This window comes from Lampris incognitus, chromosome 18 (assembly GCF_029633865.1).
Source record: "Lampris incognitus isolate fLamInc1 chromosome 18, fLamInc1.hap2, whole genome shotgun sequence".
In the NCBI taxonomy this organism is placed as follows: Eukaryota; Metazoa; Chordata; class Actinopteri; order Lampriformes; family Lampridae; genus Lampris; species Lampris incognitus.
Genome location: NC_079228.1, coordinates 8705699 through 8718343, shown reverse-complemented (window position 1 = coordinate 8718343; position 12645 = coordinate 8705699). Strand labels below are relative to the sequence as shown.

Genomic DNA, 12645 nt, shown 5'->3' with positions numbered 1-12645 from the left:
GGCCGCAATCATATGCTCTCCGAACTGCGGTAGGGATTTTGGATCCCTAGTGCCAACACAGCCATTCCAAAGGTTCTCTCAGACTCTTGTTACATGCCGTCGCTTACATGGAACAGTTGGGAAACAACTAATGGATGATCTTCCGCGAGATCGGTTGATACCAGATGATCCACCCTTCACCAGAGCTGGGATGGACTATTTTGGACCATTTGAGGTGAAACGTGGAAGAAGCCTCACAAAAAGATTTGGCGTTATATTCACTTGTTTAGCTGTTCGCGTAGTTTACATTGAGCTTGCCTCATCATTGGACACAGACTCGTGCATAAACGCAGGCCAGCGCTTTATAGCAAGGAGAGGACAAGTGAAAGAGATTCGTTCAGATAATGAGACAAACTTTGTTGGGGACAATCGTGAGCTGAAGACAGCCATTGCTGACTGGAACGCCTCCAAATTTCAGCATTTGTTTCATCAATATGGGATTAAATGGACATTTAACCCTCCCACAGCTTCTCATCATGGCGGAGTGCGGGAGTGGTTAATAAAGATCAGTTGGAAGGTGCTGAATTCCACTGTGAGAGAACAAGTCCTTGATGAAGAAAGCCTTCACACAGTCTTATGTGAGGCTGAGTCAATCATCAACAGCCGACCTATCACAACGGCATGTAGTGACCCAAATGACTTGGAGGCACTGACGCCCAATCAGCTCCTGCTGCTGAAGGTGAAACCATCATTACCACCAGGATTATTCGACAAGGATGATCTCTACTCACGGCGTAGATGGAGGCAGGTACAATATGTGTCATATTTGTTTTGGAAGAGATGGATTAAAGAGTACCTACCTCCACTCCAGGAGCGGCAACGATGGTCCACAGCATCAAGAAACTTTGCAGAAGGTGATGTGGTTCTTCTGACGGATGACTGTGCTCCAAGAAATTCATGGATTATGGGAAAAGTCACTGAAGCAATTCCAGACAAGACGGGGCTTGTTCGCAGAGTTCGCATCAAGACAAGAGACCAACATCTTGGACAGACCCATCACAAAGATCTGTCTCCTCATGGAATCTAAATGAGCAGGTGGTAAAGACAGCTCGCACGATGAGCCATGTGCTGGAAACCTCTGGCTCTCTCTCTTTGTTTCTTTTTTCTTTCAGAAAACGGACCTGTCAAGCTGACTGGCGAAATATTGGACTGCGTGCTTACCAAGCACTTCCTTTTCATCTTTTGTAACATCAGATGTTTGATAATACAAATGCCTGTTCATTGTTCATTCATGTAATTTGATATGAATTTGTTATGGATGTGGTAATTGTTCTAGGCTTTAGAATTATCAGAACAAGTAGGGGCCGGTAATGTAGGAGCCAAATGTCTCCTAATGTTTAATATTTAATGGTTTAGTTAGTAATTTGAATAATTAGTTTAAATATTTACTTTTTACACATCGTATACTTTAGGTAACTGCTTTTTTATGTATGTATTAAGTTTGCTGTGTAGTCTTAGATAGGTGCATGTCACTTTAAGAACTGGAGAAGGGTGTTCCTGGGTTAACGCGCTCCGGAAGAGGAAGTAATCGGAAGGGGGCGTTGCCTAGAATGGAAGAGTGGAGCCACACGGTTTTTCTTACAGTGGATAGCCTACGTGTATTCGTGCCTTGTGTATACGTGTATTAGGACAGGTTAAAAGTTGTTATTTCTTGGGTGCAGTTCAGTATTTCACTGTATGTCTTCAAGCAAGTTTAAATAAATACTTAAAACGCGAAGGAAGAATCATTCTTGGACCAAACAGACAAGTGGAACATGTGTCAGCCACAAGGCTCTTCTCTTTTATTTAGTTTATCAGGATAGCTATAACAGCCCTTACAATAAATAATAATAATAAAATGCAAAGACAGGGTTTCCTTCCGTGTTTTAAAATATACAGCTGCAAAATACATCAACATGCAAATGAAAAATGGACTATGTTAAATAAAAATAGACCCATCTCTCAGAATGCAAACCGCATTCAGTTTAAAAACTTTGTGGAAAAAAAGATACAGACCAGCCGCTCCCTGAATTCTACTAAAATTGCATATATTGGTATTTGAGTTTTAGATCAATTGCAACAAATAAATAAATAATGCTATAGGATCTACCTAAAACGACCACGGGTGGTCAAAATGACCGCTCTTAACTTGCACGTGATCGTGCGCGTCATGTCACTATGACGTGTGTTGGTCGCGTCATGTCCTTTGCGAAGTTTCATTTGCATGTTGATATATTGTGTAGCAGCAGTATATTTTAAAACAGGGAAGGAAACACCGTCTTTACTTTTTATTTTGATCCGTTTAATCTGTTTTAATACAAGTTCTCGTGACATCTCACATGTGGCTTTGACTTGTAACTGAACATTTAGCCTACTACCGAGATTGACATGCAAGACTTTGTAAATGGTAAAGTGGGTACTAAGGGACAGATTAATGTATTAGATGTGATGTTATATTTTGTGTTTTATGGGACGGAAAACAATATTAATTATATAATTCAGCTTTCGGTTATTCTTGGTAAATTCCACATCCACAAATCTAAATGGTCTGACTCCAAACCCTGCTTTCAACCACTTGTTGTTGAACTCCAGTAGTATGGCACCTTCACTGAAAATCAAGGTGTGTATAAAGACTTGTGATATTTTAAATCAAGTACATTTTATATGAACTCTGACAGGACTTAAAACGAGTCGACACTGAACTCCCCTTTTCTGTACACATTAGCTTTGTTTTTTTCCCCTCTGTATGGTAATTGTATACCTGTTTTTTGTAAATAAACGTTTGGGTTTCTTTTTTTTGGGGGGGGGGGTTCGCTACTCTGTCCTAAAAACACAATAGCGTTCCCCAGTACAGAGAAATGGTCTAAACTTGATTTGTGATTATGGCCAACATGTCTGGTAACAGCCGCCATTTCAGACGCGCCATGAACCACCGAGGTGTTGCAGTGCTTACAGGTGTTGGACGGTGGCCATTTTAAATTGTTTGAAAAACGGTTTTAAACGTTGTTAAAATGTTAATTTTGGTGTCAGTTAGTTCCTTAACAGACATACTAACATATGTACTGCATTAATATCTCAACTGGGTATCTATCTTGACAGAATATAGTTTAAAAACCGCAGCGGTCAAAATGACAAGAAACGTGTTAAGAACCTCGCCCCACCTCGTCTAGGTCGTCCGTCAGGACGCCCCACGTGTTAGAAACGGGTTATGTAGCGTCCCCAGAAGGCAGATGGTCGTACTCTTTTTTACTGATGTTACATGTGTTTATTTAACAATCAACAACGTAAGAGCTGAGATGAAAAAACAGAAAATGCTCTTAGATCTCTTATAAATAACAATATACAATCCAAACATCAACATAGAATTTTCTTTACATTAATGGCTTTTCTTGAACAGTGCAGTAAATTAGGTCAGTCACACAGAAAAATAGCCTACAGTAGAACAAATACACAATCCTATCCCACTGAAAACAAGACAATATGACATACCTTGTTCTCTCTCTCCAACTGGGGGCTAACCAAAATAAGATGCAACTTCTCTTCCCACAATCTACAGAAAAATAAACTTCCAATGAGCATGCATGCTGCGCAGAGCAGTACCCAATGTAGAATGACGTTGCCTAGCCAGGCATTAGAAATCAGGTTTACTAGCAAAGAAATCACCACTCTCTAAAGAGTAACGTTTGAGTTATATCCAGCAAAATATAGAACAGGTACAAAACGAAATCAATACCATCAGATTACAGAAAAAAGGCACATTAAATACCTTGTAATCAATCCAGTAATAACGAGGGAAATTCTTCTTACAAGATTCAGAGAAACGTTCACATTTTCATTGAATGACGAAGGATTACTGACAGAACCCCGCCTGATGTCTCTACTTCCGTTTGCGGTTTTCAAAATAAAAGTCCCTCAAATCACAAACAACCAGTGACACTAGAGGGTCGTTTACAGGTTACGTATTTTACACAACAAACTATATCGATATAAACGGTACCGTCTCATCCTATATCTTCTCTAAAAATAACGCAAAAAGAATATAACGTAAAAGGTCGATGTACCTAAGTGTCCGCTCTGTTTCCCTCCACACAACAAATCGGTTAGCATTTCATGACGTTAGCATCGTTAGCTTATCCGTCATTACTCCACAATACACGGATATACCATAATACTGATACTTCCCAGAGCATATATACACATTTAACACACCTGTGAACACCAACAGTTGATCTGAAGTGATATGTCGTCTGCTTCTGTTTCTTCTTCTTCTCTCGGTGTAATGGTGGCTCGGAAACAGCATTAAGGTGCATACCGCCACCTACTGTACAAGAGTGTGTAACCTTCACGTCATTTCACCCTATTTCTTCCCATCAACCTTGTGTAACTTAAGAAAGTAAAGAGTGCCTTCCGGGTGATTTTACTCCCCTCTGCCTCTCCTTCTGTTCCCAGTTTCCTCATCAGATTCCACTCCCGTCCCGCCTCTCGGACTGTAACCTTTCTCTTTACACTTCATACATGTTATAACGCAATATTACATGTTCAGCGTTTTCTTTAACTCCACAGTTCTCACACTTACCATCGTCCCTTTCCCCATTATAAACAACGTGCCACTTAATCCTGTGTGATCCAATCAGTCTCACTATGATTTCCTCCCTTCTCTTCCTTTATTTATAGCTCATTGTTGTGACAGTTTTTGGTATTGTGTAATAACCTGCAGGAATGCAGGAATGAGGAGACGGAGAGATCGAGTCGAGTCAATTCCGTTTACTCGCCACACAAAACAACACCGATACAGCGCAATCTCCCGTGGCAACCGGCTAACCGCTAGGCTGCTGCAAAACATGGCTCACCCCGGAAACCGGAAACAGTGCCTACGTCAGCACTCTGAAATATCTGCCTTAAAGGAGCAGCAGCCCCTGGTGAATCTACCCTCAAATGTGTATCACCGCAACCCCTTACTTTTCTGGTCTTCCGCCCAGCGTTTCTGCCATATCTCCATTTCTTTCCTCTTAATGCTGCTTATCTGTCCCCTTTCCCAAGTGGAACTTATACTGTTGTTCTCGTGTATCTACAGGATAACCGAAATATTGTAGCGAATTCGGGGGGGCAGTCCGGGATATCGTCGTCACAACCGGGACGCGAACCCGTGTCTCCCACACCGCAAGCGACAACATTAACCAGTCGACTAAAGGGTCCGACCCGTTAGTCAAGGACCAACGTGTCTACTTATCCATGCACGTTACACCACAACGATCAAGGTGCATCTTGGTCTTCCTCTTTTATTTGCTAGACCGTAGTAACATTACAAAACGACTGCGTTAAGCAGGCACGAAAACACATGAGTGACCCTCTTGCTGTCTTCTTCCAAGGGCGCGCACCAGAGTAGCGCGCGGACATTTATACAACATACACAACCAATAGACATAGAGGGTCAGAGGTCAAACATAAAATACATGTTACTGCAAATAAAAACATTTGCTTTCGTGTGTATCTCCATATACTCCAATGGGCTAATTGGTAGTTCAGGTGGTTGAGGGGTGGGAGCGTAATAGATTGATGTGTCTTGCGAATGAATGAGAATGAAACGTTGATGAATTCTGCTGACAATATTTTTTAGTTTTTATTTATTTTTTAAGTAGGACTTAAAAGATCCACAATTAGTCTTAAAGGAGCCTCGGGTTGAGTATCACTGCTCTAGGCCAATGTGTCCTCCATTGTTACGTCGTTTGACGAAACAAAGATTCACGGTCGGTCCGGTGCGCCCCCTGGATCATCGCATGTTCTAGGTATATCTAGTTACCACCAGTACCGTCCAGTTCACTCCCGCTGACTCCAACTTCACTCACAACACTCGAAAGGTACCAGCGTCCTTCCCATCATGCCCGCCGCTACGTTTGCCACGCCTACCGCACCATAGCCACGCCCACCGCGCCTGAGAACCTCTCCGGCAACCCGTCTCTGTTTTCCCTTATTTCTTTGAAAGAGCAGCTTGACAGATCATGAAGTCAGCCCGATTTTGAAGAGCGCGCATGGCGCCGTCTACCAGTTGGTAGGCAATATGGCGCCCGTGTAGACAGTTGGCCAGACTCTCTCTGACCACACGGCGCTGACCACAAGACGGCACTGAGCACAACAGCGCTACATTGCCCCTGCTGGAACCGTCTGGTAACTGCAACTACTCAGTGCTGCTGGTGTTAGGGTGACAGTGTTGTAGTCGAGTCAATAAACCTCGAGTCCGAGTCGAGTCTCGAGTCCCCAGTGTTCGAGTCCGAGTCATCAGTGCTCAAGTCCAAGTCGAGTCAGGATTCCACAAAAACAAGACTCGAGTCGGACTGGGGTGACATTGTCAACACAAAACATATGGAAACAGGAATTGCTGTTCTCAAACTGCTGCAGCTGACGACAAACATTTTAAACATAAGATAAAATATAACATGAAATGCTGGTAATGAACATTATTCCATCGGTCACATACTACCCCTCAACATTAATGTTCTCCTCAACATCATTACCTTTAACCTGAAGTGCTCGAATACCACCAACCATGTACAAAACACTGGTTTACAGACTGGAACTCCTTTGATACATTCAGTTCTTTTCAGTCACTTTCACAGTTTGGTTACAGACTGGAACTCTTCTGGTACATTCTTTCATATGGGTCAATACCCAGAGTCCTTCACATTCTCTTTTGGGCTGTGTTACCTACAGCCTCCATTTAGCTACATACACTTAACACAGTCCAGCGATGTGTGGTGACTCGAGTGTGATAACAATGTTCCTGCCGTCCATGTCCACAGGGTTGCTGGTAGTAGTCTGGCTGCACAGTCTGTGTCCATGGCACCTTAAAGATTGTATGATGTGGCGGTGTCCTCAAACTGCAGCAAGCTGGTGAGCCAAGTCGATCACATGTGAAGACCTTAGGTCGTCTGTTCTGCTGAGGCCCCTACTCACTGGTCCTGCTGTGTTCACTTGGGACAGGTGAAAGGGCAGCCTCCTTCACAGGTAGGTCCTCAACATAACTGTCCTCTTGAATGGATGATTTATTTTGCTCAAACATCATCGTACATATTTCCAAAATGTAACCCCCTTCCAATGCCCCTTCTAATCTGAGAGGACAGAGTGTTACCCTCAGTGATGCTTAGCGCGGTGCCTCCGCCTGGAGTGACTAGGAACACTACTATGTGTCTAACTGTCTCCCAGGATATAAAAGTGTGACAGGAATATATCTTCTAAAACCCCACAAGGTGTTTTAGAGAAACCACCTGACTCATAGAACTCAAACACAAAAGAATTGGGTTACTCAAAAATAACATGTATAGTGATTTACAAGATGTACTGTAATACAGTAAAATAATAACCCCATGACTCTTGTAATTAGAGAGGTGTTTTACCTATACAAGACACTGAATTGGTCTATAGTTAATCAACTCAAATCACTTCCAATGAAAAGAAGAAAAAAAACATGTTAACTCTCTTAACTTTGAAACCCTTTTAACACTGACCCCTTGAATATTATTGATATTATCCTAAAACATCAACCAGTAATTCCCATAAATGAGTGCACCCAGTCAAATAAAATAAACTGGAGCTCTTTACTATAACTTAAACCCGAGATACTGGTAGGCCTACGTACGGTGGTGGGCTTGATGTGTTGTGGGAGCGACCCAATGAATTACAGAAGAGTGTTCCACGACAACGCAAGTGTGAATCCCGGTCAGTTCAAGAGCTCTGATGCAAATCAGCCCCTGCTCGCGACAGGCACAGACTCTGGCCCACACTTTGCACGCACTCTTCACGTGCAGTCTCGTTAGTGATTCAGTTCACCACGCATATATTTAACTCCGTTCATATTTTGTGGAATAGAACAAAAACGTATCTCCGGAAAAAAACAGGAATTGTGCAAAACTACTACCAACAATGTTCAAAAGACTACCGTAAGGATGCCTGGAAATCAGTATATTACAATATTTTAAAAAAGAACTACAAATTATATGTTTGTAAAGGCATGGGATTATAATCTTTGTATAAATTAATAAAACATGTCAGATCATCATCTGTGAAACAAAAACGAGATATTCATTCATTCATTCATTCATCATCAGCCGCTTCTCCAGGATCGGGTCACGGTGGCAGCAAGCTAAGTAGGGCACTCCAGACGTCCCTCTCCCCAGCAACGCCCTCCAGCTCCTCCTGGGGAGAAAAACGAGATAACCGGGACAATACTGGGGAGTAAATGGTGATATCACGATAATTTAGAAATCAGGCATATCACTTAATACCATGAGGGAAAGGTACATGGAAACATTACCTGTGTGATCTCTAGGTTATCAAATGGACTTGAAGTGGTCCTCATCAATAGTTGAATAGATGAAACCTTCATGGAGGAGAAACTGCAAGGTCCTTCTGCATGAGAACAGGCAAAACTCAGCAGTTGAAGCATTTTGTTCTAACGTTTGGATGAAAATCAAAAATATCAGTGTTCAGCTCAGAGGATACCTGATGGATGTGCTGCTGAGGAACCCAAGCTCCATGCTCAAGTCCATGAAACTGATGCCATCATGGAGGGAGCAAGTCTTTATCGCCGTCCATACCTTACAAAAGGCAAGAAAAAAAGTCAAATTCCAGTCCAACACATTTATGGAGCAGTTTTCATTTCTAGTCCAGAGGAGCTAGTGGTGGGGGATTGCCAGTTGATGCTTATGGTAACATTGAATCCTCAGGGCAGCTGGTATTGACAGGTGATTGCTGAGCATCCCCCCCCTTTTTCTCCCCAGCTGTATCCGGATAATTACCCCACTCTTCCGAGCCATGCTGGTCACCGCTCCACCCCTTCTGCCGATCCGAGAAGGGCTGCAAACTACCACGTCTCCTCCGATACATGTGGAGTCGCCAGCCGCTTCTTTTCACCTGAGAATGAGGAGTTTCACCAGGGGGACGGATCGCATGGGAGGATCACACTATCCCCCTCCCGCCCGAACAGGTGCCCCGACCAAGCAGAGGAGGCGCTACTGCAGCAACCAGGACACATACCCACATCTGGCTCCCCACCCGCAGACACAGCCAATTGGGTCTGTAGGGACGCCCGACCAAGCCGGAGGTAACACGGGGATTGGAACCAGCGATCCCCGTGTTGATAAGTAATGGAATAGACCACCACGCCACCCAGACCCCCCATTGCTGAGTCTCTTTGTGGTGTCTATTATGTAAGCAGAAGTGTCCTATCAAACTGAAACACAGGACTAACCTGCCTCTGGATGGTGGATAAACCATAAGCTGCCTTCTCCTCAGAATGACCATCAACACGTCTGTCACTGTTGACTGTTCCAGGTATATCCATCCTGTTGGTATGCATGTCACCCACCTAATAATAATACAAAAAAAAAACATCAAGCATTTGTCAGTGATTTGTCAGTGATTTCACATAAGTAAAAGTTCAAAGGATTTCTTTTTAGATGAACACAGGCTCCAATACCCTTTCATGAGCAATTCTGGAACGCTGCATATGGGCTTGGACAACTTCCAACATGTGGGATGTGATTTCATTGAGATCCTCAACATGACGGACGTTCCCTGCCAGCAGTGATCTCTGTCCCTAACTCTCAGGGAAAATTACTCCATGTTATTAAAAAAACAAAGTACGACAGATTCTACTTGTTGCACAATGTAGAATACGGGAACAAGGCCATATGATAATCATTTGAATAAACAAAAAAACTACTGACGTACTCATATTTACTTAATACCTAAAATCTACCTTCATCTACCTGAATGTTCCTGAGACTTCCTATAACCTTCACATATTGTCCAAGGACATCTGAACTGCACGGCACACCTGGAGCCTGGTAGGAACAAAAAAAACATGTTTAACAAGGATGTTTGCAGTATTTCTCGACACATCTTTGTAGAAAGTACTCGCCTCTGAATTCACCCACTGTGTCACATCTATAGGTGGGCCAGTCATGTCATCCACAGAGTACTGGATTTTGACCTCCGAAGGAACACATCTTCTGACAACGCCCACTACAGATATCTATTTTAACACATACACACACACACACACTCACACACACACTCACAAGTTCACACAACTTGATCTTAGCCATTGTGCAGTTTAGGTTTAAGGTTTTTGTTCATTTCTTCCTACCTGGTTGAGCTCCAAGTCGCCAATACGGAAAGCACCATTGACCTCTGCAGTGGACAGGAGCTGAGACACTGTGCACGGCATTATCTGAAGTCGCCCTCTGTGCCAGGAACAAGTCATAAGTATCACGTTTTCCATACAGTCCACACAGATGACATATCAACTCATTTTCTAAACACCATCGATAGTCCATGAAATTAGTCAGTGCTCATCAGCAGCTAACACACCTTTCCCTTTCTTGGCCGGTCTGCCTGCTTTTGCCCACTTGTTGATCCTCTTTGTCCATTTCTGAGCACCTGTATCCTGTGTCAAAAAAACTTAAATGTATTCTATTTCAACTACAGTTTGTGACAACATCACACGCCACTGAGCAAAACACAATGAAAATTTGAAAAAAAAAACATAAACTAGTAGGCCAAACTTATGCTGCACATTTTCTACTCTGGTCTTCTTAAATCTTACCTTGGTCCCAAATGACTACTTTCCACTTAAAAGTCACACAAACCCCAGTATCACTCAGCGCATTTAAACCAGCGGTGGCTGGTGCTATTTCTTTATTTTTTTTTGGGGGGGGGCAATTTACCTTGGTGCAGCACACCTGACAACTGCTTTAATGTCCACAGAGTTATTAAGAAGGACAGTGTAGCCTATAGAGTTTATCAGGGTTTGTAGACGGTGGATGATTGACAGTCAAGACGAGGCGTCGTGGTGGGTGTGAAGATGATTGACAGTCATGAGAATTGTCCAATCACATTAGATCAAAAAACATTAAAACAATACCAATTCACCGCCAATAAAAGTGGGAGTGTCTGGGGCGCAAAGAACTAATCGTAAGATAGCTGAACAGCGAGCACACAACTTACAGTGGAAGTTCATCAGGAATGCCTGCTTTCAACAGGAATACACAGATTTCATGGAACAGCTTATTCAAAAGGGCTATGCAGTGCAGCTGTCCAATGAAGAATTGACACGGAAGGGAAAGTGTGGTATATACTGCACCATGCAGTATACCACCCAGTGAAACAGAAACTGAGACTTGTGTTCGACTGCGCTGCACCCTATCAGGGCACATCCTTAAATGAGCAGCTTCTTCAAGGACCAGACATGACCAGTAGTCTAACTGGCGTTGTAATCCGATTCAGACCCCGTTGCAATCATGGCAGATGTGGAAGCAACGTTCCACCAGGTTAGAGAGCCTGATGATGACTTTGATTTACTCAGTTTCCTTTGGTGGATCGGTGATGACTATAACCAAGCCTTGACTGAGCACAAAGTGACTGTACTGTTGTTTTGGGCTACGTCTTCACCTACCTGTGCCAGTTTTGCTCTGAGAAAGTGTGCTGAAGACCAGAGTGGGTAGTTCAAAGCTGAAGTCGTAGAGACAGTGTTGAAAATGTCTACATGGATGACTGCCTGAAAGCTGTTGCTACAGATGAAACAGCCATACCCATGTGTCAGGACAAGACGTGATCAAATTCTGTCAGAAAGAGAAGTTCTCTGATGAGATTTTAGCTCTTCTCAAGGGACAAAATGTGAAGCTCAGTAGCCACTTGTAAAAGCTGAACCCTAAGGGTCCACAGTGGTGTAGCAGTCTAAGCATCGGCTTTGTGTCGATGCAGTTGCCCACTGTGGACTGGGGTTCACACCCCGGTCTCGTCAGATCCGACTATGGCTGGACTCGACGAAGCAGCAATAACTGGCAACGCTGTCTTCGGGAGGGGGGCTGAGTCGGCTTGTGTTCGTCACATGAATGCGTCTCTGAGTGTGTCGGAAAAGGTTCGGCCTGGATTCGCCTTGTCACGAAAGTGGGGAGGCGTCTCCTTCGAGACTGCCGGCCGGAGAGATGCAGTTGGTGAACGCATGCAGTACGAGGGGGGATGTTTGAATTAAAATAGGGATCGATTGGCCACTAAATTGGGAGAAAAAGGGAAAAATCAGAAATAAATGTAAAAAAAGAAAAGAAAAGCTGAACCCTGTGTTTCAAGATGGTCTGTTGCGAGTTGGTGGAAGGCTGTCGAGTGGCTATGCCAGAAAGTTGTAAGCAGCCTGTCATTCTGTCTTGACACTTTCCCATTGTTGAAGTTCTACGACAGATCCATGAGGAAACTGGTCATGGAGGCCGCAATCATATGCTCTCCGAACTGCGGCAGAGATTTTGGATCCCTAGTTCCAACACAGCCATTCCAAAGGTTCTCTCAGACTCTTGTTACATGCCGTCGCTTACATGGAACAGTTGGGAAACAACTAATGGATGATCTTCCGCGAGATCGGTTGATACCAGATGATACACCCTTCACCAGAGCTGGGATGGACTATTTTGGACCATTTGAGGTGAAACGTGGAAGAAGCCTCACAAAGAGATTTGGTGTTATATTCACTTGTTTAGCTGTTCGTGCAGTTTACATTGAGCTTGCCTCATCATTGGACACAGACTCGTGCATAAACGCAGTCCAGCGCTTTATAGCAAGGAGGGGACAAGTGAAAGA

General features: G+C 43.5%; 1 protein-coding gene across 1 annotated transcript; it reads right to left on the bottom strand.

Annotated features, from left to right (window-relative positions):
* Positions 1–8345: 8345 nt before the first annotated feature.
* Positions 8346–10445, bottom strand: LOC130128309 (replication protein A 32 kDa subunit-A-like). Its single transcript, XM_056297948.1, has 8 exons — positions 10387–10445; positions 10163–10259; positions 9935–10048; positions 9783–9857; positions 9491–9610; positions 9263–9379; positions 8515–8609; positions 8346–8421 (listed from the first exon to the last, which is right to left on the bottom strand). The coding sequence occupies exons 1-8, from the start codon at positions 10443–10445 to the stop codon at positions 8346–8348; spliced, it is 753 nt and encodes a 250-aa protein (XP_056153923.1).
* Between the last annotated feature and the right edge of the window lie 2200 nt (positions 10446–12645).

What these genes read in the sequence shown, in the direction of transcription:
- LOC130128309 (XM_056297948.1), bottom strand. Translation starts at nt 10,445, where the DNA reads ATGGACAAAGAGGATCAACAAGTGGGCAAAAGCAGGCAGACCGGCCAA. An exon ending in ACCGGCCAAGAAAGGGAAAG is followed by an intron (nt 10,260 to 10,386) that starts GTGTGTTAGCTG and finishes TTCCTGGCACAG; the next exon opens with AGGGCGACTTCAGATAATGC. An exon ending in TATCCACCATCCAGAGGCAG is followed by an intron (nt 8,610 to 9,262) that starts GTTAGTCCTGTG and finishes GCCTTTTGTAAG; the next exon opens with GTATGGACGGCGATAAAGAC.